At 39.6% G+C, this 11,669-nt stretch overlaps 1 protein-coding gene across 3 annotated transcripts in view; it reads left to right on the forward strand.

Moving 5' to 3' along the window:
• Window positions 1–11,207, forward strand: part of TNS3 (tensin 3) — a 251,931-nt gene extending 240,724 nt beyond the window's left edge. For all 3 annotated transcript variants that reach the window (XM_074945256.1, XM_074945258.1, XM_074945257.1), the window contains exons 28-31: window positions 3,808–3,976; window positions 5,520–5,588; window positions 5,708–5,734; window positions 7,375–11,207. In XM_074945256.1, coding sequence (XP_074801357.1) covers window positions 3,808–3,976; window positions 5,520–5,588; window positions 5,708–5,734; window positions 7,375–7,519 — 410 coding nt within the window. In that variant the 3' untranslated portion in view covers window positions 7,520–11,207. The remainder of the gene's footprint in view (window positions 1–3,807; window positions 3,977–5,519; window positions 5,589–5,707; window positions 5,735–7,374) is intronic.
• The last annotated feature ends 462 nt before the right edge of the window (window positions 11,208–11,669 follow it).

Raw genomic sequence — 11,669 nt, forward strand, 5'->3', positions numbered from 1 at the left:
GGTAGCCTGTGACATTTCACATTGACTTTGTTTAGTTCAAACATTTTTTTCTCCTGTCGCACAAACGTTCTCAATATGGAGTTCAGCATGAAAGCCCAGACTCTAAACAGATACCCAAGCAACCGAGCTTTTATTTAAACAACTATGGTTTGATTAAAGCAGATGCGATCCCCAACTGCTGCCCTAACGTTAATCATTTCTTCAGCTAAATGAGAAGAACGGTGCCGTCTGTTACCCAGCACAGAATCTAAGTGCCAAATCTTTTGCTTCTCAAATAGTTTTGAGGCTTCCATCATGTGTTTGCTATATCTCATTGTCCCCACTGGGGGGCAGGCCCTGTGGTAGTGCAGATCTGAGAAATGGGAACCCCAAAAGTCTGGAGGTCTGGAATCTATAGAAGCCACTTACAGAGATTTCTGGCTTTCCCCATGGGCAGTTCCTTACTCCATTAGCCTCCAGCCTTCCCCTGTGCTTGGTAGCACTCTCTCGTGCTCTGCATGTTTCCCAATTTACATGCATTTTCCTTCCAATGTATATTAAGACCATTGTGGGAATGTCCAGTCCAAATGGCACCGAATGACCATACCGGGAGTAGCATAAATTACAATAAAGTTGAAGAACGTGCCATATTGAGTAGCTTGCTTCCCCAGCTCAAATAGATGTGACTCCAAAGGAGCAGCTATAGAATGTAGAGCGGACAACTACATTGTAGGGAAAATGCTATCACATAACCAACTGTTTTTTCAGCTTGCTCCCAACGCAGTTTCTAAGGGATTACTGCTGTTGATTCCCCTTTGTCCCACATATCAGATAAGAGCACATATTATGCACCAAAATTAGGGATTCCTTCCAGTCTGTTCCCGCAAAAAGCTGTATTAATCATAAGGCTACACCACTATCTTCCATTTGACATTCCTTTTGGTGCTTCCCAAAATGTCTAGGAAGTGGATGATATATTATTTATTCTGTCTAGAGAAAGGACAGACTCTAGTGAAAGGCAGTAAAATCCCACTGGAGACCTATCCGCAGCAAAAAAGTGAGCTGTTTGGTTTAGGAACAAAAGCATATGAGGCTGTTGGCACCAATGGAATGTCTGCTGCAAAAGAAAGGGAATCTCTCCATGCGAACATCACAAGTGATTAGAAATGTGACCGTGAATCCAGGCTAGTTTCCTGTGAGGAAAAGCTCTCGATTGCAAAACTATAGATTTGAACCAAACATGTAGAATAATTATGTGAAAGATAGCGGCTTTGTAACTTGGAGTGGTATTTAGAATTCTGGACAGATAAATTACAGCGAAGCATTCATTAATTAATGCTCCTTCAAACTCTCCCTCCCTCATTTCCCTGAAATTTGTCTTTCAATGAAATAAATTATCATTAATTCAAACAAAGATGATTGAGGCTAACACAGCAATATGTTTTATGATTTTTTTCATTGTGATAAGTAAATTTTTGGTTTCTGGCTGTCTGAAGTTGAACCAAGTGGAATTTAAATGCAGATAATTGGCTCATATCACTGTATTTTCTCAGCCTTTTCATCTTTTAACTTGGAATGTCCACCTTTGAGCCAAATTCTTCATTGACTTACATCCCAAGTTAAAGTGAGTGGGTTGCAAATATGCAGAAAACTTGCTTGATAGTCCTGCTGGAATCACAAGCTTGTTCAGTCTATATAAAAACAGTTTGTAGTTTGAAAGAGCCATGTATTTTCAGTGGAAAGTATGGAGAAGACTTTGCCTGAATTACAGGACAGTAGTATGAAAAGAGAAATAGTTAGACATAATTTTTTTTTTTTTGCTCTCCTAATCATTTGGTATGGTATGACATTTGAATTTTCAGTACTGGTTAATACATACTACTCAACACATGTTAACTAACTTTAAATTCTAACATGGACAGCTGCACGTTTGTGTCAGGACGCACATTTTGTTCATATTTGTGTGAAACCAGTGATGATTGCACTGAAGAGTAGGACTAAACATGCTTTACGGTTCCAGAAAGGTTCTTACTTGGTTGTAAGAAATTATTCTGGATTATCTAATCCTCTGTCTCTTAGGTCCCAATTCAGCAAGGTACTTAAGCTTGTGCCTAGTAATAAGCATGTGTATACAGTAGAATCTCAGAGTTACGAACATAAGAATGGCCATATTGGGTCAGACCAAAGGTCCATCTAGCCCAGTATTCTGTCTTCTGACAGTGGCCAATGCCAGGTGCCCCAGAGGGAATGAAAAGAGCAGGAAATCATCAAGTGATCCATCCTCTGTCACCCATTCCCAGTTTCTGGCAAACAGAGGCTAGGGACACCAGCCCTGCCCATCCTGGCTAATACCCATTAATGGAGCTATCCTCCATGAATGTATCTAGTTCTTGTTTGACCCCTGTTATAATTTTGGCCTTTACAGCATCAGAGTTACGAACAGTCAACCACACACCTCATTTGGGACCAGAAGTACATAATCAGGTAGCTGGGGAGGGAGCGGAGAGCAAGCACAGTATAGTACTGTGTTAAATTTAAACTATTAAAAAAATATAGGGAAAGTTTAAGAAAAGATTTGACAAGATAAGGGAACTCTGTGCTTGTTTCATTTAAATTAAGATGGTTAAAAGCAGCATTTTTCTTCTGCATAATAAAGTTTCAAAGATGTGTTAAGTCAATGTTCAATTGTAAACTTTTAAAAGAACAACCATGACATTCATTTCAGAGTTATGGAAAACCTCCATTCCCAAGGTGTTCGTAACTCTGAAGTTGTCCTGTAGTTCTCTTACGTAGCTTGCTGAATCAGGGCTTGAATGCCGATTGCCGTTTTTGTACAAGAGGTCAGGTATCACGTACACTGAGATATTGCATGGCGAGCTGTAGAGCAATTATTGAAAGAGGCCAAATTCTATCAACTACTGATCGTACAGAAACACTGAAACTAATCGCAATAGACTCTGAAACGCTGTGGGATGGTAGATTAGATTTTTACCTGTGGTTTCATAGAATTACAGATATTGCTTTAGGACTCAAGTTGGTTTCCCAAAAATTGTCACGCCCTAAGTAGAGCCCATTTTTTTAAAGTTTGGACCCAAAAGATTTGAAATAATTATTTTTATTTTTCTTAAAGTTGCTTTGAACTGAAACGATAAAACCCACAGAAACCCCTCTGAAAGTAAAGAGAAGTAGAATTACACAACAATTGTCATTTTTTTGTGGAGAGAAGACATTCTTGTTGTTTTGCCAAACAAGTGAATAGTTTCATTTGCGTGCAATTTAAACACTGTTTGAAAGTGTGAGCGCCTGTGAACTGTTCCTGCAAACATGTGGATCCTGGAGTTTCTGTGTTATCTGCAGTCACTGAATTTGAAGGCCAAGGTACTCTGTTCCTCCTCCCACAGCCGAATGGTTGCAGTGATCATTCCCAGGAGTGCCATCTCTTAATGCTGTGCTTTGTGTTTTATCAATTTGTATTCATGATTTGGATTTCAGAAGTACCTAAAGGCTCCAGTGAGGGATCAGGGCCCCATTGGACTAGATATTCTAAATTAAGCAAACTGTCTCTAAATGTAAGCAAAAAGATTGGCAGCCTCTCCCCCCCAAAATTTACAATCTTGTGTTAAGGCACAACCACGGGACAAGACAAAACAGAAGGGGAAGATGACAATGGGACACTGGAACAAGAACATCTTATTAGTTAGTAATAGTTCTTCACCACCGGCCTGACTGTTGGCAAAAGTGGAAAATTGTGAAACAAAAAGAATCAAACAGGACTCAACTAAGCAAAACCAAACCTAGCTCTTGAATCCTATCCTCTGTTCTTTACAGCATGCAATGTTTGGTATCTGAACTCTGTGGAAATGGAGTCCCTCACAGGCTATCAGGCAGTGCAGAAAGCCCTGAGCATAACACTGATGCAAGATCCGCCTCCCATCTCTACTGTTGTCCATTTCAAGGTGTCTGCTCAGGGGATCACACTGACAGATAATCAAAGAAAGTAAGTGAAGTGGGGCTTTTGGCTCTGGCCAGACACTGCTGTTAGGGTGATCAGACAGCAAGTGTGAAAAATCAGGACGGGGGTGGGGAGTAGTAGGTGCCTATATAAGACAAATCCTCAAATATCGGGACTATCCATATAAAATTAGGACTTCTGGTCACCCTAAATGCTGTACATTGATAAAACTGCTGTGGAATTGCTCTTTCTAATCCCTTTCTACAGTCTCCATATGGCTCATATAGTAATAACACAGTTTCTTTGATCTAAATAAGTAGAGAATCAGGCCCCACATCAGATTGGGCTTGATGTGGTACTGAGCTATTAACACTTCATCCAAACGGCACCTTCCACATCCTGATGTTCTGTAGGTGGAATTTAATGATCTCATATAACATTTTCTAACAGAGCACAGGGTAATTCCAGTGCCCTGGCCAGCACTCCCGACCTATCCTGCTCACTGAATCAGACTGTAATGTCCTATGTACACTGTTGCAGAGCAGTGTTGGCTTAAGTGGACACTGCACCCCCATCTGTATTCAAGATATTGCTTTGGTGTGCTTAGTGCATGGAAACTGTTGTATTAAAAATTATGTTCACTTGCTGAATACTAGTAGGGTAGCTACTCAGGGGGGAAGATTGTTTAAAATTACAGGCCAAACTCAGACCCACTGATTTCAAAGGAGCTGCAGTCATTTGTACTAAGTCTGAATCTGGAAGGCCAAACCATAAGCCACAATTTTCAAATGTGAGTTGGTAACTTTAGATACCTAACATAGCCTGATTTTCAGAGGTGCTGTGTTCTCGCATTTCCTGTTCAAGTCACCTCTGTTTAGGTATCCAACCTCAAACACACAGGTTTGAGAATTCTGGCACCAAGTTGAACACTGAAAGGGAGTTTTCTGGCCTGTCCCTCATGGGCCATTATCTTTATATTATTATTCTACGCTATTGGGAAAACAAGCATGGGTTTATTCTTTTGGTTGTGGTGGGATACTTCCTTGTCTCTTAACCTGTCGCCTGGCAGAGGATTGATTTCTGCTGATATGTAGAAGCCATAAAGGAAAGAATAAGCTACTAAACTTAAAAATATGTGGTTATTAAGTTCCATCCTTATGTTACTGATCCTTTTATTACTGAAACATTTAAATGAGGCAGTGGTTGCACAGTGGTATGCTTCCTAAATAGAACCATAACCATGAGCCTTATTTCTGCACTGAGGGTTCAATCTTCCAAGCTGCTGCCTTCAACTGCTATATCATGCATGTTGAAGGCATTCAACAGCACTCAGTACCTGGAAGGATTAACGCTTAAGTTTGACTCTTGTGTAACATATGCTGACATATTTTCCAAAGCCCTCAACACCCAGCAACTCCTATTGTGACAGAGTCCTGGGTGCTGAACACTTTTGAAAATCTGGCTACTTATTTTGGTATCTAAATGGGAGCTGAGCTTTTGGCAATCTGGCCCAGGGAGTTTAGTCTATTTCTTGAATCCTTTTAGAGTCATAAAGTTGTTTAAAACTCCTTTTATTCTCTTCTATCAGACTCTTTTTCCGAAGACATTATCCAGTCAACACTGTTATCTTCTGTGCTTTGGATCCACAGGACAGAAAGTAAGGACGATGAATGCCGTTTCTAATAGATGTTGTTGATGATGTTGACCTACAACAAACTAATGTTTTTTTCCTTTGTATTTCCCACCTCTTGCTACTCCCTTCCTTCATGCAACAAGATGGATGAAAGAGGGACCTTCAGCAAAGTAAGTTGATAGTGGTCCTAGTCTGTGTATTTACGTGGTCATATTGTATCGCAACTAAACAGCTTTTTAACCTAGGAAAGTACTTCAGACTTGATGATGTGCTTTAAGTTTTCTCTTAAGTTCCCAGACCCTACTTTAATCCTTAACCAAATATATTGAAGAGCTGCACTGCTGGAGACCTAAAGCATAAAACACATTAAGGTGGAAATAATATACCCAGTATTGGACAGGGTATTGTGTTGAGGGAGAGTAGCTCCAAAAGTTTCTTGCTTCCTACTTTGAATAGTTTAGTGAATTTTAAGTTTAAAATAATTGCTACAGGAAATTTGAGGCCATGCTAATGTTATTATGTCATAACAATTATGCCCCCATTTAACTGCTTTCCCTGCTCCACACATACACACACACTCTCACTCACTTTATCTGTTGTGCTGAAAATATTGAAGTGCCATTACCTGCAGTTTTACCTTATAATAGACAGTTTTGTTGGTACCAACTTTTCTTTTTCGATTTAGCATTTGCAGAAATGGGATATTTTTGGAACTCCCACAGCACATGGAAAAGGGACCCAGTGTCTTTCTCTCTATATTCTCTTGCACTTCTCCCTTACATAAATAGTGCAATAGATATTAAAAATGCTGCTTGGGGAGGGATTAGATAGTTCGGAGGCTTGGCAATGGGATACAAATAGAATCTTGCATCTATACGGTGCCAGTCTGAATCCGGCCCAGGCTGGATTGACTGAAGTTGTTAACTCTTTGTTGGTTAATGTGGAATGAGTTAAATGGTCCAGTCCAGTTCCGAGGGAATAAGGACCCACATAGTAAAAAACACTGCCACAATGGTACCTTTTTGTTGGCAGATCAGTAAGGCCAAGAACTAAAGTATCTGGGGATAGAAATTGCCTAGAGATGGATCCTTTCTAGTTGTGAGTTGAAGCATTTTGGATGGACATTATAGGGAAACTTTCATTCGTCTTATTCTGTCTGAGAGGACTATAATTTCTAGGACCATTTTAAAAAAGTCACTCGCCTTGGGTATTGAATGGACTTCAGCATTAGACACCTTAGTTTTTATGGGGTCTTCTAAATTAAGAAGCTTTCTTATTAGTTAGAAAAGTGGAAGGAAAGGGTAGGGGGAGCAGCTATTGAGGGGTGGAAGGGATGCCTAAGTCCATTCTACTATGCTCATTGACTTCAGTTGTGTTCTAGGTGCTGAGCACCTCTGCAATTCAGGACCTAGTTATGTCACGTCAGGCACCCAGAACATGTTACACAAAATTAACGTATGCTTTTTAAATAGTAAGTCTAAGTGAGTTGTCCAGAGTTTTCGAGTGAGTCAGTGACAGAGCCAGGAATAGAAACACGGTCATTTGATTTCTCTCCCCCCTGACCTCTTCCCCGCCCAGTCCTGTGCCCTACCTACTGCTGAACCACATGGTCTCCACTAACAGCAATCAAAGTCAGATGTTGCTAACTCTCTAAACTGGTGTGACAAAAGTAGGTGCATTTACTGGAACCCTGCAGCAAAGTACTTTCTTTTTCAAAAAGTAATGTTTGGTGGAGGAAAGTAAACCTTTTGCTTTTTTGAAATAAGATGCCTTCTGTTCTGTAACATGTTTTTGTTTTTGCCTCCTGCAGAGTGTTCGGATTTGTTGCAAGGAAGCAAGGCAGCGCCACGGATAACGTGTGCCACCTGTTTGCAGAGCACGATCCAGAGCAACCTGCCAGTGCCATTGTGAACTTTGTATCAAAGGTCATGATTGGTTCCCAGAAGAAAATCTGAAGCCTTCCTAGCCTTTGGTTCAGAGCTCTTCACTGACTGGGGGAAGGCAGCGTGGGAGAAAAAGCGTTCTTGGGAGTTTGCAGCTACATTATCCAAACCTAACCATTCCCAAGAAGGAAAGCAGAGGATGTTCCGTCTGCATAACGTTGCAAAGAGTGTGATCCTTTCTTTGAAGATGCCTCTGACCTATCAAAGCATTGTATTTTTACATCAAAGGGCAAAATTGTGAGTGAATGCAGTTGGATGCACCAAAACCCGCATAATCCATGTCTGAATTAAACAGAGAAGAAAGGCTTTATAGTGCAGGTTTTTAATTATATTTTCACGCACCATTTTCCATCTTGTATCAGAAAAGGAAGAATTTGCCAACTCATTAGATCATGCCTTTTTTTTTTTTTTTTTTTTTTTTCTGTAGGAAAATTTATTAGAACCACAAGCATTCTCTTAGACACTTGCCACAGTTGCATCAGTGGTAGCTATAGGCCTGGCAAACCGATGCTCTTAAGAGAGTGGTGGTTTGTGAAGGACCATTTGCTCTTCCCTTCATCTTTATATGATAATGGTGGGAGTTGACTGAGAAGGGGGAAGATGTATGTTAGGGAAAGGTTAGTGCAGGTTGATTTCTTTTAAAAATGGTGCAGAGACATGGATTTTCCAGGGACATTACTCCATGTTTAGTATAAAGAAGGCTGAGTTTATTTAGCTTGTATAATTTTAAATGGGAGAGGTATAACCAAAAAGAGTCGTGTGGAGAAAGCTTGATGTATTCCGTTAATGGTATTTTTGTTATTATTTTTATATGAAGAGTTAAGCAGGAAAGATGCTGTATTTTAATAATCACAGGATAAAAATGAGGGAAAAGCAAAGAAGAAAATGATTTTATATAATTTATATTTTTGCCTCTGCCAGATTATTTATAGTAGACGTCAAATCTTGATATATTATATGAGTTGTCTTATAGTAAAGCCATTCATGATCTTTGCCTTCTTAGTTTTATTTTGCATAAGTATAGTATGTCGCATGTGCCTTACTATAGGGTAGAGTTTCATATTTAGACTCTTGTTTTACAGTATTAAACCACTTCCTAGCTCATGTGTCTCTGAAATAATGCTTTGACTATGAAATCGGTCCTCCCTCCTCATAGTTTCTTACATGCATAGGTTCTTTTTGACAGATTTTTTTAATGAAAGGTGGGGTTTCCTTTTTTGTTTTTCAATTTGTATGGATTAGTGTTAAATTTTATAGGTGAATTTTTAAAATAATTTCTTGAGTCAAGAAATCCAAAAGGGAAAAGAATATTTTTTGTTACTCTTATCCATGTCCAAGACAATCTGTCACACGTGTCCTTCATATGTCCGAGTAAGCCAACGTAGTGGCATCTGTATTTTATAAAACTAAATGTTATGCTATAGTTAGTTTTATAACAAAAATATATATACTATAAAGTAGGGTAGGTGACTTGTAGTAATTTTCTGTGAGAGCGGAGGGCCCATTTGAAGTCTATTGCAAAATTCCCATTCACCCAAAGGGAAAAGGATCAGGGCCAGAAACAGGAACTGGAAGTTACAGACAACTGAAATTCCCAATTGTTTGACATGCCAAACATTTCTGTTCCTTCGGTTTGAGGGCCAAATCTACACATCAGTGACCTGATGTATAAAATGGTGCAGGGTTCTGTGCACACAGTCACAAGAGACAGTGGGCTGAGTGGTAACTATCCCCACTCTGAGACTTAAATTGCTTCAGTCTCTTTTAACCAGACAATAGTTAGGAGGGATAGGAAAAATTATAGAGTTGGCTTAAATAACAACTTCCCACCTATCCTGATCCAAAAACCATTCGCACACAAACACACACACACACACACACACAAGTTTCAGAGTAGCAGCCGTGTTAGTCTGTATTTGCAAAAAGAAAAGGAGTACTTGTGGCACCTTAGAGACTAACCAATTTATTTGAGCATAAGCTTTCATGAGCTACAGCTCACTTCATCGGATGCATGCAGTGGAAAATACAGTGGGGAGATTTTATATACACAGAGAACATGAAACAATGGGTGTTACCATACACACTGTAACCAGAGTGATCACTTAAGGTGAGCTATTACCAGCAGGAGAGCGGGGGGCAAAAAACCTTTTGTAGTGATAATCAAGGTCCTAACACAAGTTGTTCTAACTTTTATTAACAGACTCCTTTTTTTAGAATTAGAAGAACCACAGGCACCTTATGCAGGGGCCAAGGACAAAATTTGTTACCAAATTATTTGTATAACCATGAATTCAGTGTAAATAATTGTGTACTTTTTGTATGGGGGCTTGGGGCAAGATTACAAATTAATGTATTTGGACCAGGAAGTGGTTTACATTAGTAACAGTGGGCATTGTATGTATATAGAAAGGTTAGGCAGTTCAAAGTAAAGCTACCATTGAAGCAACAATGGCAAGTGCTTCTGATTTGTACCAAATATTTTCATTCTTCCATCAAACAGGTTAATTAATCAAACAATGTTTTTGTACCATCTAAAAAGAATGCAGTGTGATTCTTTATTTGGTAATGTTGATCCCTTTCAAAAACATTGGGACCAGTGGGCCAAGTAGGAATTCTGATGGGTTCCATTAGAATAAACAAATTGGTCTCTGTTGGTTAATGTTGGTCTCTTTTGATTTCATTTGGAGGACCCACATCCTCAGGAACCAGAAGGCTGATAGATTCATTACTCGGTTCTGAAACCTAGCTGGCCAGTTGGAACTTATTGAATATTCTCAACTGAAATTTCTCCTGCATTCCAGCTGGAGATTCTTCACTCGGGACATCAGCGGAGTCACACCCGCACTCAGTCTAACCCATTGTGTGAATTATGGCTCTCGGACTCTGTGTGAGATAAGTTAGGTTTGAGTGTCCCCATAAAAGCTGGTGTCAGCCACTGTGCAGCCTTTGGCCCCATTCCGCTAAGGATGGAAAGTTTGATTTCCAATAGACAGGCTTTGCTACTGTGGGCCTTATTCTGCATTACTTGTGAATTCTAAAAACCTATTGAATTTGGTGGGCTTTCAGGAGCACTAGGAATTCAGGTCTGGGCTCTTCAAGATGCTTACCTGGGGACTTAGGTTGCACTGAGTAATGGGAAGGAGGAAATTGCCATAGTTACTAAGAGACGTTTTCTTATGTGTGGTCCTTTTTATGGTATATTATCACATGCTTTGTTTTCATATGGAATATATTTAAAAACACAAAGCAAAATAGTACAGTAAATATAACTGTGTAGTATATACATAAACACATTCATACAACTTTGGTTCATGGTAAATACATGACTAAATAGTATAGCACTTTCCTTCTAAGGATTTTGATAGATGTGTATATGCAGCCTCATAAGTAATGCCAGCAAAGTTGCCTCGTGTATTTAACCACGCTCCTATTAACCTGCTTGTTAAATGTGCTACTATAATCTTGCAGTGTTAAACTACAAAAATGCTGAAAGCCATGTTTTTAAAGGTTTTTAATTAAATGGTTCCCATGTATCCAAAAGTATCCTTAAAATTTTAATGTTTCCTTCTCTGCCTTACCTATTAGTGAACATTTTTTGCCTTTTTCTTGAAACTGTAAAAAACAAAACAAACAAAAAGTCTCCAGTATGTAAATGAATGTTCTATAAATTCTTTGTATAGTCATTTTCTCTGTTCTTTAAATATCACCTCTATTCAGATGATAATAAAATTATAAATTTGAAATCTCACAGCACAGTGTGAAAATGGTCCGTTTTGAAGTGATTGAATAACCTTCCCCAGATGACAGGCTTCATGCTGCTCCCTCTGACTAGCGGCATTCTGAGCCAAGGTTTTGTGTCCTCTGTCATAATAACCCCCAATCAAGGCTGTCACTATGACATAGGACCTGTGCCGCAGAGAATTGTAGTCTAACTGAGACTATCGTTCACCCGCCTCACGCAGCGGAATAGGACTTTCAAACCATTCAGCTGGCCCAGTGCTGCACCTACTGAAATCAGTGGGAGTTCTGCCATTTACTTCAGCGGGAGCGGTGAGGCCCACGCCGTTCTTGTCAAAATCCCACCCATGGTTTCCCACTCTCTGGCTTTCTGTACTATAAATGGCGCTGTAAGAATGAGAGTATATGGGAACACACGGATCAA

Source organism: Natator depressus, chromosome 2, assembly GCF_965152275.1.
Source record: "Natator depressus isolate rNatDep1 chromosome 2, rNatDep2.hap1, whole genome shotgun sequence".
Lineage (NCBI taxonomy): Eukaryota > Metazoa > Chordata > Testudines > Cheloniidae > Natator > Natator depressus.